Below are 27,287 nucleotides of genomic sequence, written 5' to 3'. Positions count from 1 at the left end.
CAATAAACAATAGCCCCCACAGATTAAAAAATAATAGGCAGATAGAACGTACGGAACACGACGCTGTCATAGCCGTTTCAAATACATAATTCAAAAACAAATACATTCTCGAGTCAGTAACCACACTAAGCGTCGCATCATTTTTAAATATTTTAAAAACTGTTTACTAATACTAAAGAAATAAGATGGAGTACTTTTTTTACGTAATTGTTGTTAGTTTTAAATTTTGATAAACAAATTATGAAAAAAGTTTGTATATGCGGATGTCAAGGAGACGCGTGACGTTTGGGGTTTTATGGGTTTCACCGGCTTCACCACGCTGCTTGTAAACACTCATTCTGGACAGTCTTAATTCTGTGATTGTCCCTATATATTTATTTACTTATATGTTTAACTGACAACAAGTAAAAAAAATTGTGTTGTTAAAATAACAAAAAATAGGTACACAAAAATATTAAAAAAATTCATGTGAGGAAATCATTGGTAAAAACGTATCAAAATTCGTCTATGTTTTTGATTAATAATGTAGACTAAATTATATAGGTGTCAAAGAGACTAAATAGATGGGTAACACCATCTCTTACCGTATTATGGAACCAATTATATTTATACTAATTCATGGTAGACCACAGAGTAACCAGCGTGAGTCTTTACAAGCAACGTACTGAAGCCGGTGAAACCCATTAAAAAAAACCAAACGTCATGCCTCTCCTTTAGAACCGTATAAACAAATGTTATTAATAATTTCTGTGTTCTGTTCTGAATTGTTATTTTATTAATCTATACTACTATATTAATTTTTTAAAGAGAAAATATTTGATTGTTTGTTGTTTGCATTGAATAGGCTTTACTGAACCGATTTTTAAAATCTTTCACTATTGGGAACTACCTACACTGTCGCCATATTTTATCTCCGTGTTCTACCGGAACGGAAACTATGCGCGTAAAACCGCGGAGCGTCGACTAGCAAACTGTAAAAAAAATATTTTGGTTTTAAAGTGACAACGTCTTTTAATTCGAAGGATCCGGCGGCACACTCGAAAAAAGATGACATGCATGTCATGCGTCATTCCCTCGCTCTAGTGTTGCCAACTTTTTTCACAAAAAATAAATTATATTCTGGTCTATAAACATTATTAAACAGTATTTTAAACTAACGAACATTCCATCAGTATTTTCTTATGACGTTGTCACGTTCAACTATCGTCAGTAAACCGACTTTACAGACAACCGATTTTTTATGGAAACTATTGAAAGAAAATTAATTATTAATTTGTATTTTCCAGGTTCCGCGCATGCCTCAAACTTGCTGACACGTCGGTATCCAACATGGTCGGGAAGCTTTTCTTCAACGTCGTCCAAACGAAGTGTTTCATACTTAAACCCGTCAAAGTTTGCACACAGCGGTCTTGGTGGGGAAAGTGTACTAGACGGGGCGCTATCAAACAAGCTTTCCTAAGGGATAACCTACCGTATTAGAATGTACAGATTTTAATTTCGTTTCAATTTTAGTGGAAGCGCCATCTAGTAAGCAAAAGAAGTAATATTTGTTCCTCTGTTTCATTGTTTAGAATATTTTCTATTTCATCCAAAATGTACACACAGCGCTCTTGGTGGGGAAAATTTACTAGATGAGGCGCCATCAAACAAGCCTTTCTTCAAAGGGATAACTTACCGAATTAGAATGTACAGATTTTAATTTCGTCTCAACTTTAGTGAAAGCGCCATCTAGTAGCCATCAAATAAGCCTTTCTAAGGGATAACTTGCCGTATTAAAATGTACAGATATTGATTTCACTCAATCGTCTCAATTTAAATGAAAGCGCCATCTAGTAAGCAAACGAAGTAATATTTGGTCGTCTGTTTCATGGTTTAATTATTTTCTTCTACTTATAACCAAACAAAGTGAATCATAATTTAACCCGTCAAAATGTGCACACAAAGCTCCTGGTGCGGAAAGTGCAATCAAACAGAATTTCTGAAAGATAAGCTGCCGTAATAAAGGTTTCAATTATATTGAAAGCGCCATCTAGTGAGCGGAGGAAGTACTAACATTTTGTAATTATTATGGTCGACAAAGTTGTAAACTACCGATTCGCACATAAATGTACCGAGCTGGTGCTATTAAAAAATCCTTCTGAGGGATAGCGTATTAAAAAAAAATAAGGTTAATCCCATTTTTTTTCAATTTTAATGGAAGCGCCATCTAGTAACTGAAGGAGTACTACATCTGGTCACCTGTAGAAATCTTTGTTTCTATAGGTGACCAGACAACCCTTAGGCCACGAAATCGCAGAAAGAACTAACTTTTTCTAATTAAATCTGTAAGTTTTGATGAATAAATCATTGTAATTTGTTTTTTTTTGTACTAGAAATCCTGCTAATTTCTCTATGTCAGAAACCAGTAGGTACTTAATTAAAAAAAAAAACTTAATGCTGGCCCGATGTTACCGCTTTCTGTTAAATAGGTATAGAAGTAAATATAGATATTAATTTATTTTTAATGTAATATTTATGTATTTATGTTCTGTATTGTTCGTTATTTTAGAAATATTGTTTATTAGCTTTTAAGTTAAAAGGCTATTTGATTCTTTAAATGTCAGTAGCTGGATATTTTGGCGTTGTATGGTTCAATCAGGCCTTTTATGAGAGAGGATTTGAATCTTGTGCGGGCTTAAGTGATAACATTTGAGTCTGTAAGGATCACCATGTTTCAATGTTGTCGAAAAGTCCGGGACAAACAGCTAAATAATCGCTACCGCTCTAAAATAATTTATTCTCTTACAAATGTGTATAATAAATAAATATAATGTGTAACTGAGCAATAATGTCTTGTACGAACTATAGTAATAATTATTGGAGATGCGCGCTACCGACTAGTAAACGACTAGTCGGTAAAGAAGACTAATCGGCGACTAGTCGATAAATAGTGCCTACTAGTCGGCTTATTATTTTATATGTATTTCTCAATAATATTAAGTATTAAGGGTGAAAAAATCATCCTAACTAAATTTTTTTTTTTTCATCATGATTAAATTTTAATTAAAACTCTTTCACTTCCATTAATAATAAAAGTATTATCTGTACAAAAAAATATATTTTTCATCTCACTTGCTTGTAAAAGTTACTTTTGCTTGACTTTACCAGCAAGCAAAAGTCCATCAAAGCAAAAGTAACTTTAAATATTTTTTTATGTTTTGAGTTGAGATTGGTCATTAAAATATTCATAAAATAGTTAAAATTAGCGGATTTAGTTAAAGTTTACATTAATTGTCGGCATCTTTGCAACCGACTAGTCGACTAGTCGGCAAAATTTATAGTCGGCGCATCTCTAATAATTACATATGTAATTTTCGATAAAAATTGTAGAGGGTTTATAAATATAATACTTATATGTAGCTATATACTTAATGATTATGTACATAGTATTTTATGGAGCTTGTTGTCGTAAGGTTTAAAATTAACTTATTAAATAGGTGTTACCTAGAATTCCTTGTCAAATTATACTAATATAATACTTGCTACTCGCCGCTAGGTGGCGGTAGTTGTATGTCATCTTTAAAAATTGTAGAAAACCGTAGAAAGAAAATGTATTTCGATTTTGATAGAAAATAAATTAAAACACCATACATATTTGATTGTAAGCTAATCCTTGATATTGAATACAGTTTTTAATGTACCTACAATAATTCAATTGTCCACTATTGATTGTAAAAAATGTTCTGATGTCGATTATTCTGCCCTGACTTACAGTGAAGGTCATGTTATGTTATTATTCTATTTAGCTTATATAGTCAGCCAACGATTTTCTACTATTAGATATGTTATGTGCCTACACAATCACCGCAAAAGTCATGAAAAACGACGTAGTGACTTGTTATTTCAATGATGGACCGAGTTACCTATAATGGTATAAAATCTTTGTACTCAGCTATGTAACTTAAATAAAATAATGAAAAACCCAACTCCAAAAAAGACGATAATCGTAAAAAAGTAAACAATTTTTTAAATAATGTCAAAAAGTAGTTTGTTAAAAATTATCATAATAAAATAGGTGCGAGTGCGATTTCATACCTTTTGTTCGAATGGTGTTTTGGGGTTGTTATGAAAAAGGAAAATTTCTGAATAACCATTTTTTTTGTACACGTCTATTTATTTATTTATTTATTATTTGGACCACCAACAAAATTATATGTATACAGAATTAAAAAACTTAATAAATAGGGTATAGAAACACATATAACTTTACTTAAAGGTAGTCACATCATGCATAAAGTGTGCGTACTAACAATTAAAAATTAAGTGTTAAAAAATTAATTAACATAAATTTACACAAATTAAAAACAGAGAAAGAGAAAAAAAACTACAATATACACTTGGAATTAGTTAAAAAATAAAAGGAAACTGTTTCACAACTATTTACTGTTTGTAATTTAATACCAATAATGTAAATAAGTTTGATCTTTTCTTTTTTTTTTAGTCTTTGGTTCATCCATTAAAAAAAAAACTTTTTTGACACTGCTCAAATATCAGCTACCTTAGTGGTAATGGCATTTTCAGACAAGAGCTCTTCTCGGGAAGTGTATTTGGATGTAATGTTCATGACGTATGGGAAATAAACTGCAGATATCGCTAGGGTGATGTACCGCCGCCGCGTTATTACGTTACTGCTGATACCTAAAAATCTTGTATTTTCCGAAACATCATTAAGTTTGCATAGGGTCGTACATAAAGCTATTAAGACGCGTAAGGCTACTTCAGGAGGGTGGGAGGCGCTCGCGGGGTGATGTACCGCCGCACGATTACGTTACCGGTGATACCTAAATTTTTTTTTTTTCAGCTTAACGCAGGATGATCCGAAACGCCATTTTGTATCGTAACACTGTTTTGGTCTGACAATTAAATATAAAAGAGATATTCACAATTAACACGTTCGCTGCGTCACTGATTTTTCTGTACTTTACTTTGGTGCGTTACGAGGTTTTTTGACCTCGTACTAAAACTTGATGTGGTGTGGTACGAGGTCCGACGACCTCGTAACTCTTGAAGATGATATACTTACGAGGTCAATTAATCTCGTACCACACCACAGTTTTAGTGCGAGGTCAAAAAACCCCGTATTGTACGGTACGAGGTCAATTAACCTCGTAACACACCACAACAAGTTTTAGTGCGAGGTCAAAAAACCTCGTATTGCACGATACGAGGTCAATTAACCTCGTAACACACCACAACAAGTTTTAGTGCGAGGTCAAAAAACCTCGTATTGCACGATACGAGGTCAATTAACCTCGTATTGTATTGGTAAAGTACTGAAAAATCAGTGACGCAGCGAACGTGTTAATATCGTTATCACCCCAATTCACCCTTAGGTGAAAGTTGTATTAAAATGTAATAAATGGTATAGTAGCGATAAGATTAGTTTTACTTCTCAAAGTTCCTGTATTTGACAATATTTATGTAGAATTAATAATTGTGATGTGTATTTTAAATTATGTAGATGTTCATGTGACATTTTTTCATCAGTATACATTTTGCATGTTGTAACTTTGAGCAAGGACTTCGCCGGCCCAAAGCCTAAAGAGGTTGATGTTTTTTTTTTTTTTTTTTATTCTTTACAAGTTAGCCCTTGACTACAATCTCACCTGATGGTAAGTGATGATGCAGTCTAAGATGGAAGCGGGCTAACTTGTTAGGAGGAGGATGAAAATCCACACCCCTTTCGGTTTCTACACGGCATCGTACCGGAACGCTAAATCGCTTGGCGGTACGTCTTTGCCGGTAGGGTGGTAACTAGCCACGGCCGAAGCCTCCCACCAGCCAGACCTGGACAAATTAAGAAAATCTCAATCTGCCCAGCCGGGGATCGAACCCAGGACCTCCGTCTTGTATATCCACCGCGCATACCATTGCGCTACGGAGGCCGTCAAAATGTAGGATGATGTCATTGTAGGATCAGAAATAAATATGTTTTTATATTCATTTATTTATTTATTTATTTATTTTATAGGGTACCAACAGGTTATGACAATTAAAATTGAGTTTTACAAAACATGGATTAGTAAGTTGTTGTTTCATAGACCCACTTATAGGTTACCTCAACATGCGTTATTTAGTACTCGAATAGATACATTAAATGAATTAAAAGAATATTAATTAGACTAATTCGGGAAAAACTGATTTAGATATGCGTTTATAAATATAGATATGGGTCTATCACACAATTACATTATTAACAGAATTAAACTAAAATAAAATAAACATAAAAAATACAGTATAAACTAAATAAACATAAAAAATACAGTATAAACTAAATAAACATAAAAAATACAGAATTAAAATAAAATAAACATAAAAAATACAGTATAAACTAAAGATAAAATTAGTTTATACTGTGTTTTTATGTTTATTAACATTTATTTGTTTTTACAAAAAAAAAAATGTGCGCGAGTATATGTAGGAAATAAGGGTTTCGTTTTTGTACTACGTACGTTGGGAATCTTAAAAATTAATTGAATTGCCTTCTAAGCATGAAAATACTTATGTAAAGTTATCTGGATATAGTTCGATTAGAAAAACAACCACTTTCTCAATTTTTAACCGACATCAAAGAAAGGAAATTCGCCAATTTAGTTTTTGGGTATACTGTTTCTTTTCTTGTTCCACCTCTAGAATGCCTTTAAAAAGCCGTAGGAGTATAATAAATGGAATCCTATCTTGACAATGTACAAGACGGAGGTCCTGGATTCGATCCCCGGGTAAGCTGAGTGAGGTTTTCTTAATGGGGATGATCACTAGGTTTGAATATATTGATTTTTATGATACATTCGGGTAAATAAGATCAATGTTAATTAATTTATACATCTCAAATAACAAAGATATTAGTAATTTTGTTTGTACGTACATACAAATCTAACGATCATTACATTGCCTACGACGTCATTAGTTCGTACCATTTTGTATGAGACGTTTTTCAAGGATCCGCGGCAGCGCCGCGACCCTTCAAATCGACCCTTTAAATCCCTGTAGCTCCGAAAGTAATGATCGCAGATACCCTGTTCCTTTTACAAAATTGCTTTACTATTAGCGTACTCTTAATTTATAAACAATTTAAAAAACTGTCATCATCCCTACTGGTGAAAGGCTTCGGCCGTGGCTAGTTACCACTCTACCGGCAAAGAAGTACCGCCAAGCGATTTAGCGTTCCGGTTCATGTCGTGTACCAATCACTTACCATCAGATGAGATTGTAGTCGAGGGCTAACTTGTAAGGAAAAAAAGGGGAAAGGGGGCAGAGGTTAGCTGCCCTCATGGGGTAGCTGCCCCATGGTGCAACGCCCTTGTCTGTGAATGTATACTGAGATAGAAATGTGGTTTTATAAAATATTATGTATATTGTATCAGAACCGGTTGCGAAGGGTAACTATTTATTAAAATATCGTTGGATCGAAAAATCTAGAATATTTTCGTGTTTTACTATTATAAATCAAACTGCTTACAGACCATAAATTACCATTAATTTTATGAAATTTATGTTTGCTATGATGTTGCTTGAAAGCTAGGGTTATAAAGAATGCTATGTTATTCTTTTGTGCCGAGATCAGAAAAATAAAAAACCTTCCCAAAGAACCTTTCTGCTTTTTCAACTTTTTTCAATTTTTTTCAACGTTTTTTTTCAACAACAGTTCGATTCCTATATTGTTTTTCAGATATCATATACAGTGACGATTCGTTTCACTCTTGAAAGAAACTTTTGACAGCCTCTGTGGCGCAGTGGTATGCGCGGTGGATTTACAAAACGGAGGTCCTGGGTTCGATCCCCGGCTGGGCAGATTGAGATTTTCTTAATTGGTCCAGGTCTGGCTGGTGGGAGGCTTCGGTCGTGGCTATTTACCACCCTACCGGCAAAGACGATTTAGCGTTCCGGTATGATGTCCTGTAGAAACCGAAAGGAGTGTGGATTTTCATCCTCCTTCTAACAAGTTAGCCTGTTTCCATCTTAGACTGCATCACCACTTACCATCAGGTGAGATTGTAGTCAAGGGCTAACTTGTAAAGAATAATTAATAATTAGATTTTTACTAAACAGAATAAGCACTTTTGGGGCCCTCAATCAAGGATTTTTATATTTCTGGTCAGGCATTATTTATTTCCTTTTCGTTAAAAAAATTATACATATTTTTTTTTTAATTAACAATACATAGTTTAGCATTCGTTATTGTAGCCAACCTTTGCGCTGTAAAATAACGTTTTTTTTTAAATTCAGTTAAAAAAAATTAACGGCATGTACTTATTATGCTAAGACCTAAAAATGTCTTCTTAAATTTTGAAAAATGTAATTTTAATTAAATGATAATGAGAAAATTATAACGTTTTTTTTTACTTATCCATGTTACCGGCAATGTATAATCCGATATTCTTTAAAATGCCTGGGCTATGTATAAATGTATTATTGAACCCAAAGTATGGGACATTTATACAGTATGAACCTACTTCGAAATATAAACTATTGACTAAATAATAATACAATGTATTGTAGATAATGTGGAAATATAAGACCTTTAGGATTTAAAAGGGTCTTTATTTAAGATGGAGAGTTTTAAGTAAAACTCTCCATCTAATATATAAAAATAAGTCGGGTTTTCCTTCCTGACGCTATAACTCCAGAACGCACGAACAGATTTCCACGGTTTTGCATTCGTTGGAAAGGTCTCGGGCTCCGTGAGGTTTATGGCAAAGAAAATTCAGGAAAAATTTCAACGTAAGGTAGAGGTAGGGTAGGGGTAGGGTAGGAGTAGGGTAGAGGTAGGGTAGATGTAGGGTAGGGGTATTTGAAAGTTTACATCGAGTTTCACGCGAACGAAGTCGCGGGCATCCGCTAGTCTTAAATAAAGACGGAAATTGTTCCAAACAGGCATTTAAATATTTTAATATCAAGCAATACGAACACAATACACAAATAATATGGTCGACGACGTTAAAAGAATATAATTTATAAAAGAAGGCAGTAGATGTTACGTTTTCTCTGTGTTACTTTATGGGGTTGAAGCCTGGACACTAACGCAAGCGATGTGTAGTAAGCTTGAGGCATTTGAGATGTGGGTTTATAGGCGGATGCTGCGAATATCATGGAGGGATCGTATACGCAATACTACTGTGCTGCAAAAAATGGGAAAGCCAACAGAAGTTCTGCAACAAGTCCAAAGCTCGAATACCTGGGTCATATAATGCGAAACTCCAAATATCATCTGTTCCAGCTTATTATCCAGGGAAAGATAAAGGGGAAACGAAGGCCTGGTCGTAGACGTACATCTTGGCTCAAGAACTTACGCCAATGGTTTAATATGAGTACCAGATCACTCTTTCGGGCAGCAGTGAACAAAGTTAAATTAGCCTTCATGATTGCTGACCTCCGATAGGAGATGGCACTATTGGAGGAAGACGAACAATGTTTAGATTTACCGCCTAAAAATCGTTCCACGTACTCCGAACTAGGCTTAAGCGGTCAGTTTACTTTGTTAAGTTGTTTCATAAATTGAAAGAATAACAGCGACGTAAAAAGCAAGTAATAATTTCATTTTATAATAAAATTTATATAAATGGAGATTATATTTATACTTGATGGACATTTTCTATATTTTTGGTAGCGCCATCTAGTAGGCAGAAGATAAACAAACATTTGCCACTTACAAAAATGCAGAATTGCAGAGACTAATGGTCGTCGATCGTCAATCCTTCGAATGATCCCTTTATCTGAAATTTAACAATTTACATGAAAAAAAAACGCATGTTTCTTACTTTACTTACTTACAGAAACATGGGTTTTCTTGTAGTAAATTTACCAACATTGAAAACAAATTAATAAGAAAGTTGTTTAATATTTATTGTGTTTGTTGTCTTGTCTGTGGAAAGTAAATTATTTTTACGTGTTTAAAACTTAGAAATGGTCTAAGTACTTGATGGTCATTTTCTATATTTTTGGTAGCGCCATCTAGTGGGCAGAGGATAAACAAACATTTGCCACTTACAAAAATGCAGAATTGCAGAGACTAATGGTCGTCAATCGTTATCCTTCGAATTATCCCTTTATATGAAATTTAACAATTTACATGAAAAAAACGCATATTTCTTACTTTATTTGCTTACAGAAACATGGGTTTTCTTGTAGTAAATTTACCAATATTGAAAACAAATTAATAAGAAAGTTGTTTAATATTTATTGTGTTTGTTGTCTTGTCTGTGGTAAGTAAATTATTTTTACGTGTATATAAAGACTAGAACTCAGGAGTTGTACACGCTGTACATGGAATTAAAACAGTATCCTATCTGTGGATTCGTCTTACATTAATTTATTAATCTGTGGTAACATCTTTAATTGATGGCTTCCAGGGTTCCAAACTTAGTACATTTCCCCCTAATTAAGGGCCCCGGGATAACCCCATTAAGCTATGTATTGTTTTTTTTATATTGATATTTTTGGTAGCATGGCGCAATCTATTTTAATTGTTATCTCGTTAGAATGCGCTGTTACATTATATTTGACGTTCATGCTGTCAAACAACTGAAGCACCATATTGGCGCCGAGTATCGGAAATTAATCGAGATCTGTCTTTATTTTAAGCATCTGCGTGCGTGTCATAGTAGTAAGTAAGTAAGTAGGTATATAAGCGAACTGGCAGAATCGAGGTACGTCACTTTTTAAAGTTCTGGAGTTGGAGTCTGGACTTTCTATTTCGTTTATGGTGCCAGTGTTAACAATACCGTAAATTGTGAGATTTTTATTTTATACCCTAACTCTCTCATTAAAAAATCCCGTAAAAATAATAAAACTTTTTTATTATTATTAAATTCGTACAATATTTTACATTTTTTCGTTTTAAATAATAAATCAATAAATGAAAGTTATTAATAATCACCGAACATTTTTCATTTAAGGTTTTTGATTTTATTTACAGGGGTAAGATCAAAAGTATACTTTGTAACCCTGGCTTTTACTTCCGGTTCCGTTCTATTTCATTCCTTTTATGATTTTTTATCAATTTGTCATACTCTGTGCTCTCATTCTCTGTGATTATGTTAAGCTTCATTTGTCGTCTGTGATGTTAAATTTCAATTTTATTGGCGTTGGTGCATTGTTCGTCTTCGTTTTGTGCAGGGGTATGACACTTTAGTTCTTGTATGTGCCGTTTTGTCGCTGCAATCGATCCCTGTTACCAAAGAGTATGTACACATTATGGTTTTATTTTGTAACTGGGCGGCTAGTCTGTGATATGTTCCTTGGTCTGTGATATTGATAAACACTTAACAAAATGTCGATGTGTTTTTTGTTTGTGTCAATATCGACTTCACAGGTGCAGGTTGTTTTGTTGATTTCCTTAAGCTTACGCTAAGTTGAGAACCAAAATATCTAAATCCTTCTCGTTTTGATACTTTAGTTTCTGTTTTACTTTCTTAAACATTCGTGATGGGACTATTTAAGTGTTGTGTCGGTGGTTGTAATGCAACCAGTGAGACGCAAAAACTCTATAGTTTTCCCAAGAACGATAATTTAAGAAGTTTGTGGCTATCCTTCTTAGTGCCTACTAATTCTCTTCTCATTGGACTCTCTAAAGATCAATTGATTAGAAAGCGTGTTTGTGAGAAACATTTCGACAAACAGCAGTTTGACGAAGAAGGTAAAAGACTTCGGTATTCGTATCCGTGCTTACTTACGGATGTCGAAATAGCACACGGGGAACCACGTCCTTCCACTGGAGCTGGTGAGATTTTTTATTTAATTCTTGTCTTGTTGCAATACAGATTGGCTTTTATGTGGTTAATGGTTGTTATGTGTTTCAGTTCTAAACTCTTTGAACGATCATAATTATTACAAAGAGGATAGTGATGAGCACGATGATGTAACAGACGCTCTATTGGTCATTGGGAGAGCAGGTATGTGTATTTAAAATCTCTTTGATGCAAATCTTTAGGTATTAAAATACTTATACAAAAAATTTCTTAAAATTTCAGGTGAGAACTTTCATGAACACTCATATTCTCAACCTGTCATATCTGGTACAACAAATCAAAGAGGTTTGTTGACTTTTCATAAGATATTCAAATTCATAATAGGCATGCATGTAAATTGTATTAGGATCATGTTATTAGTTAAAAACCTAATTGATTCTGTGCTAGTTGTTTCTCATGAATGTGACTGATAAAGTTGTTTGCATTTTCAGCTGAAGTCTTAGAACAACATTCTTGTTCTTATAATAAAGAAGTGGAAAGTCTTGCTACGTCTGTGCAGTCTCTCTCTCAGTCAACACGAAAGTTAAAAACTTTTCAAAAAAAGAAGAAGAGCCAACACAGTAAGTAGTAGATTGTAGAAGTTGTCCATTTATATTATACTTTTATTCCTATACTTATATATGATATATGATAAATGATAATAATCTTAAATTCTGTATTTTCTTAGATATGCTGATAAAAAAACTGGAATCAAGTAAAAAGAAATTTATCGAACAAGTTACAGAAATTTCATCAGAAACTTTGGATAAAACGTTCAAAGAAAGAATTGAAAAAGCCACATTGTATGGAACAAATATAAAATTATTCAAAAATTTTGATTATTTGAACAAACAAGCACAAAAGTTTTTAATGATGCAATTACGAGTATGTAGGCTAAAGAAACACGCTAGACGCTTTAGCTTGGATGAAAAGCTATTATCTTTAACTTTAATGAAGCAAAGTCCAAAATCATATAAATTGTTAGAAAATATATTTAATTTACCTACAAAGAGGACATTAAATCGTCTCTCAGAGAAGATAGAAATTGAACCAGGATTGAACTTCAAAGTTTTTGAATTCATAAGAAATAAAATAAAAAATTGGAATACAGATAAAAAACTATGCACCATTGTCTTTGATGAAATATCGTTAACACCACATCTTACATATAATGAAAAAGTGATGAAATTTATGGTTTTGTGGATGTAGCTGAAGAAAGGAAAAAAAGGTTTTGTGATCATGCATTAGTTTTTATGGTCAGAGGAATATGTTCACCGTGGAGACAATGTATAGCATTTTATTTTTGTGAAGGAACTGTATCAGCAGCTGCGTTGCAAAATATAATAAAGCAACTGGTCTCCCAAACAGTTCTGACTGGGCTCATACCAATAGCATTGGTTTGTGACCAAGGATCAACATTTAGAACAGCTATCAAAGCTTTCAGAGAAGACTGTTAGAAATCGAAATATTCAGAATATAAAAAATGGTAAGTATTGCTATATCTATATATACTTAAACTTCCCTTTCTTGAAATAGTATTTGCCTGTAGCAAAATGATGGAGCTATTTGTAAATAAAGTGGCAACCCAATAACCTTTAATAGCCCAGTGAGCCGTGATAGCACAGTGGATATAACTTCTGCTGCTGATTTCAGAGGGTGTGGGATCATATTCGGTCCGGGGCGTGCACCTCCAACTTCTCAGTTGTGTGCATTTTAAGAAATTAAATATCATGTGTCTCAAATAGTGAAGGAAAAACATCTTGAGGAAACCTGCATACCAGAAAATTTTCTTGCGCCAGCGTGGTGGACTATTGGCCTAACCCCTCTCATTCTGAGAGGAGACTCTCAAACTCAGGAGAAGAACTGAATATGGATTGATAATGATGATGATGATGAACTTAATAACTTCTGGGATAAAATAAATATATGCTCCAGATTGCAAACTATGTCTGTGCAAATATTTTGAAGATCTTAAATAATCATCATCATCCATTATGGAGGAGGTTAGCACTAGTCGGCCTCTTCTGATAGACCAATGAGACTCTGGCAACCAATAAATGGCGGTATATCCATTTCAATTTGGCTAAACTTAACAAGCATTACAGACTGATGCAAGAAGTCTAGGACTGAGAATGACCAACCCATGATGGTCATTTACAGGAACAACCTTAATGGTTTAATGGACACCAATCTTAAATAAAATAACAACATTGATACATACAACACATCTTAGTCATTTATAATATTAGTTGAAAATATTGATCTGAATAATAAATTTGATAAGATAAAGGGTCTCGATAGACATACAACTAAGTGATCCTATATCTCAAGCACTAAGCCCTTTTTCAAGTGTCAACCCATATGAGTTCATGTATCCTCTCAGAAGCCCCTTTTATTTAATTTTATTTAATACTAATACTTTATTTAATAATCAATTAATTTTTTAGATGGAACCATAAACATTGCTGGGCAGAATTTGAGTGTCTTCTTTGATCCGCCTCATCTCCTTAAAGGAATACGGAATAACTTCCTCAACAAAAACATTATTTGGAAAGGAAAAAAAGCCACATGGAAAGACATTGAATTTATATTTGATGTGGACAGTAAATTGGGACACACCAGAGCTTTGCCTAAATTGACAGAGCACCATGTCAACCCTGACAAAATTAAAAAAATGAAAGTCAGTGTTGCAGCTCAAGCCTTAAGTGCCCGAACTGCTGCCATGTTGAAATATACAAATGCAGTCTGTAAGTATTCATAAATACAAAGTCTGAAGTAGCTCATGACTTCATAAGCTAATGCCTAGACCACATGTTTTTTTTTCTTAAATAATATCTAAACCTAAATAATTATGTTTTAGTTTGTTTAATAATCTTCACTTTACATTAAAATAAAACGCGATAAAACCAAATCTGTAATATTTAATGCAGTTATGTTACAAATTTTTATCTGGCACGGAAATACTTTTCCTTCTTATCACAAAATGAAGTATTTTACGTACAATATTTATTGTTTCTCATTTAACATTTATGTTTCTCATTTTTTTTTCAGCTAATTTACACACTGGACACTCTAGCACCATGGAAACAACAGCTGAAGTCGTTGCATTTATTGATAAGCTTTTTGACAGTGTCAATTGTAAACCTGGTTGTGCAAAAAAAGGGAAATTACGAAAGGCAGTAAAGAATAATTCTAAACATCACTCATTTTGGACAGAAGCCATAGAGATAATTAAAGAGTTAAAATTTGAGGACAGTAGCAGTAAAATTGCTGTTAAAGCAGGAAGGCCTCGACTTGTGCGTGTTCCATCCTTAGAAGGTTGGATAACAACCTTAGAAAGTTTCATTAGAATATCTAAGTTATTGTTTGAAAAATATAGCATCGAATATTTTTACCCAAGGTTTATTTACCAGGACCCACTGGAAAATTTTTTTGGTAGGATAAGGTCTCTGAATTATAGGAATATAAACCCAGATGCAAATACATTTCTGCATGCATTTAAATCATTGGTATTAACCAATTTGTTGAGTCCTCACTCAAAATTTGCCAACTGTGAAGTGGATGATGGCGATTCATTGCTAGATGTAAATTTTTTATTTGAAAGTTCTTCTAATGATAAAGAAAACCGTTTTAAAATGCCATCCACTTCACAACAGCAACAACAACAGATACTAGACCATAACAGTCCAAGTGGGTCTTTAAAAGACGAAATTATACTGGAAAAAATAAAAGTTCAGTGCTCAGCCTATACGGCTGGGTTCTTATGCCGTAAATTAACTAAAAAAAATCAATGTAAGAGCTGCCTAAAAACATATACAAGCAGCTCTACAAATGAAAATATTTATGCTTATATAAAATTAAGAGAATACGAAATGCTCAAAAATGATAATTTAGCATATCCTAGTGAAAACTTTATTAAGATGTACAGGGATGGAAGTAATTTAATACATAAGTATTTAAATAAAAATGCTTGTGAAAAAAATATTGGGAAAAATTTAAAGAAAATGCTAAATAAAAGTTTGAGGTTTTCCTGGTTGGGGTGCTGTTCTTCACACACAGAAATATTAAAAAGTGTATTTTTCAATAGTATAATAAGATTACATGTCCACAATTGGTGCAATATTATAAATAAAATTTTGAAAGGGGATATCAAACAAAAATATGTGTCCAAAATGGCTGATATACATAAATCTGCCTACGAAAAATATAAAAAGCTCGTACTCCGAAATAAAAGCGTTTAAAAATAAATTTGTTTGATTTTTAATTAAGGTTACAAAATAAAATAAATGAGACCAATTATGGTTATCGATATATCAGGTAGGGACGTCACTAAAGTATCGATAACGAATGACTGCAGTAGGTAAGCACTAGCTGCAAGGCTACAGTAGCGCCAAAACGGCACAATTGGAAAACTGTATGAAAAGCCCCAACGCCAGTGTCCTATCTGTTACGTAGTAACTAATAACTAATCTGTGGTTTTGTGTGTGCTAGAATTTTATAGATAATTGGTATTGTTTTTGCCATAATGTTTCCCTTTCGTCTGTTAAAACATTGGGTAATGTTGATATATTTTAATAATCATGTGGTGTACATAATACGTATTGTATGAACTTTGTCCTACCAAAATAGATTCAGTTGTCATGGCTGCTGTATTTCCCTTATTTCTCGGACAAGTCTTCGTTTTTGTTAACGTCGAATAAAATGTACCTTTTTGGTGCCTTACTTTATATTATATCTTAAAAGTTGAAATTCCATGGCATTCCTAGTGAAAGAATCGACGTCTTACTCTCAAACGAAAAGGTCTCAAATCGTTTGACGCGATAACGCCTTTTTAGGCGCACTTTCTTAGTTTCTTAAACCAGTTATCACTATGAAAGTGCGCATAGAACAGGTATTATAAATTACTACGTATATTAATATTTTCTCTGATTGTCTGGTAATTTTAATGTTAGGTTCAAAATAAAATAATATGTTGAGAAGCATTTCATCTGCATTTTGATACTAGTTTCAATAGTTCCACAGTCTAAGAGCTGGTCTTAAATATGATGGTTAGGTTATAGCCCCATCCATGTCCTAGAAATGGGTCTTTTCTCATTTTTAGTACATGTTATTCTCTTTTATTAGTTTGAGGTGAAAGGGGAATTCTAGTTATGTTTAGTACCTACCTAAATGGATAATATTCTTTTAATAAATTAATAAGTAATGTTAAGTGGTTTGTGTTGCACTATGGTTAGGCTTAATTGAAATGTGTTTTTTTTGTAGAATAATAAATAAATAAATAAGTTTGTTCTGTTTAAGTGACACACAACACAACATTATTTAACTATTGTGTATTTGCAAAATATTCAAGAAATGGTTTTTTACGTAGATAGAGAAGTTGGTACCTCTGCAATTATGGTCCTAGGCGACCTAGCTCCATAATTGGGGAGCTGAGCTTAAACATGATGGGTTTTACTCCCATTAATTCCATAAAAATGGGTCTTCTCAATTTTAAGACTGGCTATTTGGAGCTTCCAAATTGGAGGCAAAAAGGGAATTTAATTATGTTCATTATAAAAATAAATAAAAAATAAAATTAGCCTTTATTCTTTGACTATGATTACATATATTATACTTTATACTATTTCTTATTTTGTATGACACTATCGCAGTCAGGTTGTCCTTCGACATAGGCCTCCTCCAGACATTGCCACTCAGCTCGGTCTCTACCTTTTCTACGCCATCCTTTTGGCATGTCATCTTCCCATCTTTTGTGTTCCATCTCTGGGGTACAATTGAATGACCTCTATGTTCATTATAATTATGGCTAATTCTTTTAAATACTTTGTTAGTTAAGTGTTGTTTGTTCTGTCTATGTGACACACAACACTTACCATTATTTAACAAACGTGCATATACAAAATATTCAGGAAATTGTAGTCTATTTGTGTTAGTTAGACACACAACACTTCTTCTTTTTCTTTTTCTTACACAACACTTATTATTGTATGTAGTTAATGTGCATCTAGCATATGGTTATGGGATTTTTAACTCTAATTCTTGTCTTTGGTTTGTAGTTGTCCACCTCAGACTTGTTGGTTGTGTCGCCGTTGTGGTTGTATATTGATATATAGGATTAAAGACAATGTACTAATTATTATTATTTATTGCACTGATGAAAATATAAAATGACTATAAAATAAAAGGTGTATAAAATAGTTGAGAGATGAATATCTTAACATTCCATGGATTCACTGTGTGGGTGCTGGGTCCATCGCATCATAGAGAGAAAAACTGCAAGCAGAGTCCTGAACTTGTGACTACAGGATGTAGGGTTAAGGAATTCCTTGATGATCGATCAACACTCCCCGTTCTCTGCTCGTGTTGTTCTCCCTGCCTAGCCAAATTTGGTAAGATCCTATTAGAGCAGCTTTGGATACAGGTTCTAATATAGAACTAGCTGCACTTCTAGAGAGGCCAAGGTCTATAAGCAAGTTATAGAATGATTTTGCTGGAAATCCTTTTGCACCTACTTCTACGGCGTACAGACTAACTACATAGCCATTTTTAGTTGGGTTCATTTGTTAGATCATAATATTTGTTCACTTTTATACTGTGGTCCTTCGGAATGTTAGTCTCTCATGGCACAGTAAGCTCTACAAGTACTATTCGCTTAGTTTGCTTGGACAAAAGGAAAATGTCTGGTCTAGATCTCGAAATAGTAACATCTGCTGGGATTTTATAATGCTTCACATACATATCCATTAATAAAGTCCAATCAGGTGCTGAACCTAGGATTGAGTAAGGCTTACTAGATGATTTTGTTATTGAACCTTCTTTGATGAAGAGTTGATGAAGAGTTGTTGTCTTTTATTTGAAGTCAATCCTTTTTGAGCTCTAGGATCGTAGGAAGTATATTTGGTATTTCGTCTCTCCAGACATAGGCAGTAGCATTTACTTGGCTTTGTCCTCAGTCCCTCAGTCCACAAACAAAACTCATCCACTTCATTTAATAGTTCCTGACAATATTTCGAGTTACGCGCCAGTATAGCAAGATCGTCTGCAAAGGCTAAGATGGACTTAGTGTACTTATTGTTAATTTTAAACTGATAACCCCATTTCCTTTCGTGACTGATTAATTTATCTATTACACCATTAATAACTATATTGAAAACTACTGGGGATAAGCAGCAACCTTGGAACAGGCCCACATTGTATTGTAAGGGTTTTGTGTATTCCTTGTTTACTGCTATGGCAAATTTTAACTGAGAATAATATGATGTAATTAACTCAATAATAATGCTGGGAAAGTAGTACCATTTCAACGCGAAAATCATCAGATCATACGTTCTCCAAGTCTAACCAGCAGACCGCAATTTGTCTCTCATACTTTCTGGCATCTTGCACCGGGACCGGGTTAGAGCTGGGCGGAGATATTATTAAATAAAATCCGGTGAGATAAAAATATAATTTGTATTCAATAATTTAATCTAGCTCGCGGTAGGCACACAAAATTTGTAGGGCACGACCCTACAAATTTTGTGTGGTAGAACGTATTTTATCTGCTAATCAAGATGCAGCCGTATGAAGTACTCCCCTGTTGGGATGCCGAGATGTAGGGTGGCACCAGGACGCGGAGAACCCGACGGAATTTGCCTCAGGGCACGTCGGATGCGGTCCGGGCGTAACTTCGTAGATACGTGTACACGTAGATGATTCGATTCGTTGATTATTTCTATGAATAATCCGTGCCTCGAAGAACAAGAGCAACGACGACGACGACGACGACGACGACGACGACGACGACGAACCACAAAGAAGCCGTGATGAAGGTGACATTGAGATATTACGTTGCATAAAGTATTTTAATGTGCCATTCCGGTACAATCTTTCAGACTTTCGCCCAGTAATGTATTATGTTCCAGGCATCCAGAAATGCCGGGTAAGAACCCTTTCTGGTGATTGGGCCTGAAATATCTATTGTTGATCATAAAATGTGTCATTTTAGTTTGCAAAATACTAAAAAAGATTTTAGAAGTTGTATTACCATGATACCCATGTCATTGTCACCCATTGATTCAGCTTTACGAAGTTGAATAATCGCGTCCCGCTTGGCCTAGCGGCTTAGCCTACGGTCCTCGTTCAACAGTCCGTCGCAGAAGTCCTGGAACTCCTCGAGGTCTCTGCGATAGGACTCCAAGGTCCTCGACCCCGGCGCCGTCCATCCCCAGCAATGCCCGGTAAGCCTCTTCGGCAGAGCTCTGCCTCGACGGCAGTTGAAGACAGCGCCTCTAACCGATGCCTAGCAAAATATGAGCTCGTTCATTTAAACGTTTTATGAATGACTGGAAACACCTCATTGATCGGTTTTTTTCCGAAATGCGCTTGATATGTTATTTTTAATACTTAGAGTGCTTAATTTGACAATAATATTTTTTGGATTATTGTTATGTTGATACGCATGAGGCACTTCAATGCTTTGGGGCATTTTGATCTTCTTGTACAATACGGTAAAATACAACCAACTCACAGGTTTATTAAAATTGATAATATTCAGCATTACAGTACAAAATTATTTAGATTCGGCAGGTTTTGGCTGTAACAGGTTCAGGGTAAAGGCAATTTGAGTTTTATAGAAAAACTATTTATTTATTAACAATAATAATTTACAATTATCTCCAATAAAGTTACAAGTCTATTCCCCATTGCCTGCCTTTCGTCTGTTATTCCATTTCTCGGAAGCTTTTCTCATTTCATAGAATATTATAGTCATTATACTGTTATATTAATTTTTCTCCCATTCCTCATCAGAATGCAGAAAATGTGCAGCCTGTTCAGTCTGTGTAGGTCTCACACGTCTGCCCAGGCCGAGCAGGCATAGTTCGAAAAACTCTAGGACGAGTCACCAGCCATGTGGTCCCTGTATGAAGCTGCAGGCTCTGTCTGGTGCGGTGACAATGCTGATGGTCCAGGAGCGTTCCAAGGTCGTGGAATTGTACTTCTTCAGTTGCGGATAGTACACCGACAAGATTCAGAACTCTCTGTTACAAATCTGTCAGCCTGCTGCAACCGGCTGGACATCGACCAGTACCTGTGGCTGCCCTATGGAGACGCATTTTCTTTTTCGTTTTATTTTTCAAATCACTCCAAACCTATTTCCACTTCTCAACAATTTCACTGTCACCAGCCGTCACTGTTAAGGAGGTGTGTTAGTTCCTTCCACTTCTGCCAATTCCCAGTTCCACTTCTGGCATTACATTCCCATGTTTGGTATTTCTTAGGTTGCATGTTGAGATAACCAATATCACAGTAGATCCTCCTCAGTAACTTGACTCTTCTTGACTCTCTTGAAAAAAGCGTATTTTTGTAGGCATTCGTTATTATCTTCCTCACAATTTGCCCTACGTGAATGTATAACGCTATAGTTGTTAAGGAGAAGAGCTTTAAACGCCCCTCAAACGAAATTGTGTTTGGAGCATTGTTCCTTGCTTCTGATATTCCCGAAAAAAATTCCAACAGGGTCTTGGTTGAAATTTCGTGTCAACAATGCATCTAAATTGTTCTTTTTGGATAATACTTGCCAAATTGCTTCCATGCCCTCGATCGTTTTTATTAAGTTTACTAAATGGTACAGTTGATGTTATTATTCGAATTTTGTTGTTTTGTAAATAATTTACAGTTTTTAAATTTTTTTTCTTTCCGTCCATAATTCATGGTATCCTTTCGAACATCACCTTTGTATATTTTAATATCCGGTTTATTAAAATTGCTCACATTTGGAGAATCTAACAAGTTATTTAATAAAAGAGTAATATCTATAAGTTGTCGACATTCCTATGAAATGTCTCCCCTTGCAGATAGGTGTTCAGTTACAACATTTTAAAATCTGAGTTCATAGTGTAGCTTGTATCACGCTGTCTCTAAGTGAATAAATTGGTCTCATTACATTTACTTAAGTAGGTTGTTCACCCAACAAATTGAAAAAAAGCTTTCAAAGATCGAGAAATTGTACTTCTTCAGTTGCAGCTAGTACACCGACAAGATTCAGAACTCTCTGTTACAAATCTGTCAGCCTTTGTGTTATTTTTCAGGTCACTCCATACCTTTTTCCATTTCTCAACAATGTTACTATAATCAGCCGTCACTGTTGAGGAGGTGGGCTAGTTCCTCCCACTTCTGTCAATTGCCAGTTCTACCTCTGGCTTTAGAGAAGCGTTTGCTTATATCCTCATGTTTAGTACATCTTTGGTTGCGTGTTCAGAACACCAATATCGCCATAGAAAACTCGCATGAAGAAGCAATTTACAAAGAATAATAGTAATATTTGATATGGTTGTTAGTTCGTCGTTATCAACCCAGATTCGGCTCACAGCTGACCTCGAGTCTCCTCTCATAATGAGAGGGGTTAGGCCAATAGTCCACCACGCTGGCCCGATTGGCAGACTTCACACACGTAGAGAATTAAGAAAATTCTCATGCCCCAGACCGGATTCAAACCCACACCCTCCGGAATCGGAGGCAGAGGTATATTCACTGGACTATCACGGCTCTCATAACAATGTAAACCTCAGATAAGAATGTCTAGTTCTTCTCGTGATATGATTGGCCCCAAAGTATTGGCTGCCCTCGATCGTTTTTATTAAATTTACTATTGATGGTACAGTTGATGTTATTAATCGAATTTTGCTCACATTTAGATCATCAAACAAGAAAAAAATTCCAACAGGGTCGTCTTAAATGAATTCAAATTCAACAATGCGTCTAAATTATACTTTTCGGATAATACTTGCCAAATTGCTTCCATGTCCTCGATTGTTTTTATTAAGTTTACTAAATGGTACAGTTGATGTTATTAATCGAGTTTTGTTGTTTTGTAAAAAATTAACACTTTTTAATACATTTTTTCCTTCCGTTCATAATTCATGGTGAGGAGAATCCTTTCAAACACTTTTGTGTATTTTACCATCCGGTATATTAAAATTAGAGCTGTGATAGCCCAGTGGATATGACCTCTGCCTCCGATTCCGGAGGGTGTGGGTTCGAATCCGGTCCGGGGCATGCACCTCCAACTTTTCAGTTGTGTGCATTTTAAGAAATTAAATATCACGTGTCTCAATCGGTGAAGGAAAACATCGTGAGGAAACCTGCATACCAGATAATTATCTTCATTCTCTGCGTGTGTGAAGTCTGCCAATCCGCATTGGGCCAGCATGGTGGACTATTGGCCTAACCCCTCTCATTCTGAGAGGAGACTCGAGCTCAGCAGTGAGCCGAATATGGGTTGATGACGACGACGATATTAAAATTGCTCACATTTAGAGCATCAAACGAGTTATTTAATAAAAGAGTAACATCTATAAGTTGTCGACATTCCTATGGAATGTCCCTAGCAGTGAGGTTTTCAGTTTTAAAATCTGAGTTCATAGTGTTGTTATGTATCACATTAAAAAAAAAGTTGAGGGGAGGTGTTCAGTTATAACTGCAATGCTGTGGCTGAAAATTGACAAATCTGAATACGGTGAAGGTGTTGTAATATATTTTCTGCTATTATCGCCATATTATGGTATATTGATATAAAGGAATAATAAACTGATTTATTTATAAACTGCACTGATTATAATAATTGTATAAGGATATAAAATAAAAGGTTATTATAGGACTCAAAAGTGATTACAAATATAAGAAAACTATGTCGACCAAAGGTTATGATTCACGACACTTGTCAGGACAACTTAATTAACAAATCAAACTGTAACCAAAATAAGACCCTAGAATGGCAGAGAATGACCTTGAGTGAAGTCACGTACTTGTGAACGATGTGTGTAGGGTTAAAAGATCCTTTGACTGTATACAAACACTCCTCTTTTCCACTCAAGTCACTCTCCCCGCCTATCCCAAGTAACCCATAAAGAATTACACAACAAGAGTTGTGGACGGCTCGAACGCCACGAGCAAACTGAAGCCAACACGAGATCGAGAGACATCATATCTGTCACAGACTACTATTTCCTACACTGTTTATTAACATATAAATTTAAAAGCTTAGCTGCTTCTAAATTGCGGCGATAACAAGGTTTATCAAATAGGTGATACAGAGTGAAATGGTGAACTGGTAATCGTGTAAGGAATCGGCAAAACCATATATCCACGCATTGCGCATTTTACAGTATTCTAAATATGAAACAAATATGAAATGTGAATGTAGATGGCCAAATCTAAAGTGGGCGAACAAAAGAGTTCGTTCGCCACACTATAAATTATCAATATCTCTCTGTACTAAAATTTTCGTTCGCTCATCTCTAATTTTCCTTAATTTCAAAAATTAAATTATTTCAGAAATTAATGAAAATTAGGAAATGTCGTTATCATCATGTTTTTCCATCTACTTATTTACGTTATTTATAATGGAAAAAGCTTGGGCGATTTTCGGATCTTCATCGATAATACAGTGTTTAAGCGAGTTCTTCGGAGCCTTGAACTTTTAAAATAGCCTTTCATGACTAGATTATTGATCGTCATTTACCGTGATAGCCCAGCAAGCCGTGTTAGCTTAGTGGATATAGCCTCTGCCTCCGATTCCGGTATGGGTTCCAATCCTTGATTCTGGTAGCTAACTTTGTTACCAGGAAATGAAAATTTCTGAGCGTCGGAACGAGATAATTTACCATGCGATGCGATGTGTAGGACATTGTGTTAAGTTGTATAACTATTAAATAAGCAACAGTAAAAAAAAGAATATCTGGTTAGTAACAACTTTGATAAACTACCCTCCCCCCAACTTGTATCAATAATGAGATAATTAAAAGTTGATACTAACCAGTATTATTTGATATTTAAATATTTAGTGATATTTAATATAGGCACTTCACTATTCTTATTGTCGAAGAATGACGGTAGTGGATGTGGTTAGTAACAATTTTTGGTAAACTACCCTCCTCACTATTCTTATTGTCGAAGAATGACGGTAGTGGATGTGGTTAGTAACAATTTTTGGTAAACTACCCTCCTCACTATTCTTATTGTCGAAGAATGACGGTAGTGGATGTGGTTAGTAACAACTTTTGGTAAACTACCCTCCTCACTATTCTTATTGTCGAAGAATGACGGTAGTGGATGTGGTTAGTAACAATTTTTGGTAAACTACCCTCCTCACTATTCTTATTGTCGAAGAATGACGGTGGTGGATGTGGTTAGTAACAACTTTTGGTAAACTACCCTCCTCACTATTCTTATTGTCGAAGAATGACGGTAGTGGATGTGGTTAGTAACAATTTTTGGTAAACTACCCTCCTCACTATTCTTATTGTCGAAGAATGACGGTAGTGGATGTGGTTAGTAACAACTTTTGGTAAACTACCCTCCTCACTATTCTTATTGTCGAAGAATGACGGTAGTGGATGTGGTTAGTAACAACTTTTGGTAAACTACCCTCCTCACTATTCTTATTGTCGAAGAATGACGGTGGTGGATGTGGTTAGTAACAACTTTTGGTAAACTACCCTCCTCACTATTCTTATTGTCGAAGAAAGACGGTAGTGGATGTGGTTAGTAACAACTTTTGGTAAACTACCCTCCTCACTATTCTTATTGTCGAAGAATGACGGTGGTGGATGTGGTTAGTAACAACTTTTGGTAAACTACCCTCCTCACTATTCTTATTGTCGAAGAATGACGGTGGTGGATGTGGTTAGTAACAACTTTTGGTAAACTACCCTCCTCCCAACTTGTATCAATAATGAGATTATTAAAAGTTAATACTAACCAGTATTAATTTATATTTAAATATTTAGTGATATTTAATATAGGCACTTTACTATTCTCATTATCGAAGAATGACGGTGGTGGATGTGGTTAGTAACTACTCGGCCTGCCCGACAGGCACTGTCGCGCTCACGGTGAAGACAGCCCGCACTGCGACCCGTAAAGAAGCGGCCAACCAAGGCACAATATAACGACGCCTGCAAACTAGCCGAGACCGCGAGGCTCATCCGGCGCCCAGACCGAAGCAAACAAAAACAAGCGGAGGAAGAAGAAGAAGAGCAAGAACAAAGAGGCCAAGAAGTCCCAACAAGAGGAAGCTAGCACCGAGCCGAGGACCCACGTCCTGCCCAACGCAGCCGCCTCCAGAGGGACAAAAAGAAGCACGCGCCCACAGAGCACCAACGAGGTGATAATTGCAGCGCTGGAGGTGCTGCAAGACGTCCTCAAGGCAAGGCAAGGCAAGGAGGCATCACCCGTCTAACCGCCAGCAACCCGTGATGTAACACGCCCACGGAGTAAGGTAAAACCGCCCATTCTCCCCCTTTCTACCACTTAGTGGTTTTCAAATTCCACACACACCCTCCCGGGGCCTCCCACAAGCGAGAAACACCCCGAGAGGGTGTCGAAAGACCCCTCCCGGAGCCTATCGGATCTACTCAAAACGGCTCTACAAAGAGCCAATCCAAAGACGTCGCCAGCCATGAAAATGGCGACCCCTCACGTAGAAGGCTATGCCTTGGTCGTGTTGCTTTCTTCTCTCGGGCCCTAACGGGCCAGCCTCAGTCATTTTACTCTCTTCGCAGCGAGCAGTCGTATGCGTGAATTGGTATGCACGTATGTAGCCAGCGAAGGTGTGTATGTATATATCGGCGCATTTCACGCGCGGCCTCAGTTTGCTGCGGCTCGGCGCAGTGCGCGGTCGCATGCTTGGCATATATCGCACCTTCGGTGCAACAAAGTCACAACAGCTCATTTTTTAATTTTACAGGAGAAGACTTTTAATATTTTTTTTGCATTTATTTCCGTATTTCTGGATAGCTATTTATAGTAGGTTTAAAATTTTTATAAAATTAATTGTTTATTTTGTTTGCTATAGTTTTACGTAAAAATCTTATATTAAATTACCAAAAAAATCCTAATAAAAGACATAATAAAAAAATGTGTCCTGAATTGTGACTTTGTTGCACCAGGAATTATTTAGTTTTATGACTTAAGCTTATTATTTAGGATAAGGTTTTAAATGAAATAAAGTGTCGTAATCAAACATAATCGTACCTATATATTCTTCTTGAAAAATCAACTATTAATAAAAAGGTAACTCAAAACAATTAAATTCTTATAACTACAACATTATTTGGCATCATATTCATACTTTGAGTTGTAATCAAATTCTAGGAAAGGCAAACTTAGATAATACTCAGTCTTTAGAGCTTAGGAACTTACTAACAGTCTTTTAATAAGTCTTATAAATGGTTTAATAATAATCTTTAAACTTAAGTATAAACAAAAAAAACTTAGAAAAATCAAATATAAAAACAAATAATTGGAAATAATGTTCATCAAAAAGGCCCATCATAATTGACTTTACTTTTTGTTGTCATTTTAGCAGACAGCAAACGATAATGAAACATAAGTAGTAAAATATAACGGTCTTCTTATTATTATTATTTTTTGTTATTTATTTATTATTTTTTTGTTTTTAATTATTATTTATAATAAAAAATATACATAATATCAAAAAAATGTAAGTATCCAGTAAAAAACGCACTTTTGCAAAGTTTA

The 27,287-nt window shown here is 35.1% G+C and overlaps 2 protein-coding genes across 8 annotated transcripts in view; both read left to right on the top strand.

Moving 5' to 3' along the window:
* Positions 1–8,369, top strand: part of LOC112045804 (uncharacterized) — an 87,081-nt gene extending 78,712 nt beyond the window's left edge. For all 4 annotated transcript variants that reach the window (XM_024082144.2, XM_024082146.2, XM_052889734.1 and 1 more), the window contains one exon: positions 1,287–8,369. In XM_024082144.2, the coding sequence (XP_023937912.1) occupies positions 1,287–1,479 (193 nt within the window). In that variant the 3' untranslated portion in view covers positions 1,480–8,369. The remainder of the gene's footprint in view (positions 1–1,286) is intronic.
* A 2,799-nt stretch (positions 8,370–11,168) lies between these two features.
* Positions 11,169–26,774, top strand: LOC112057293 (uncharacterized). Of its 4 annotated transcripts, none has more exons than XM_052889729.1 (7): positions 11,172–11,758; positions 11,838–11,930; positions 12,009–12,071; positions 12,218–12,346; positions 12,454–13,251; positions 14,213–14,512; positions 14,817–26,774. In XM_052889729.1, exons 1-5 carry the CDS (start codon positions 11,464–11,466, stop codon positions 12,972–12,974), a joined length of 1,101 nt encoding a protein of 366 aa, XP_052745689.1. In that variant the 5' UTR covers positions 11,172–11,463; the 3' UTR covers positions 12,975–13,251; positions 14,213–14,512; positions 14,817–26,774. The 4 variants fall into 4 exon arrangements, with proteins under 4 accessions (XP_052745690.1, XP_052745689.1, XP_052745687.1 ...); XM_052889727.1 differs by having other exon boundaries at positions 11,257–11,758; XM_052889730.1 differs by lacking the exon at positions 12,009–12,071 and having other exon boundaries at positions 11,169–11,758.
* Positions 26,775–27,287: the final 513 nt, after the last annotated feature.

Source organism: Bicyclus anynana, chromosome 26, assembly GCF_947172395.1.
Source record: "Bicyclus anynana chromosome 26, ilBicAnyn1.1, whole genome shotgun sequence".
Classification (NCBI taxonomy): Eukaryota; Metazoa; Arthropoda; class Insecta; order Lepidoptera; family Nymphalidae; genus Bicyclus; species Bicyclus anynana.
The sequence above is the reverse complement of the archived record's forward strand: the minus strand, read 5'-3'. Positions and strand labels throughout refer to the sequence as shown.

Excerpts from the sequence above, each read along its gene's own strand:
- LOC112057293 (XM_052889728.1), top strand. The coding sequence starts at position 14,440 with ATGAAAGTCAGTGTTGCAGCTCAAGCCTTAAGTGCCCGAACTGCTGCC. Across the intron at positions 14,513-14,816 it reads GAAATATACAAATGCAGTCT|CTAATTTACACACTGGACAC; the intron begins GTAAGTATTCAT and ends TTTTTTTTTCAG.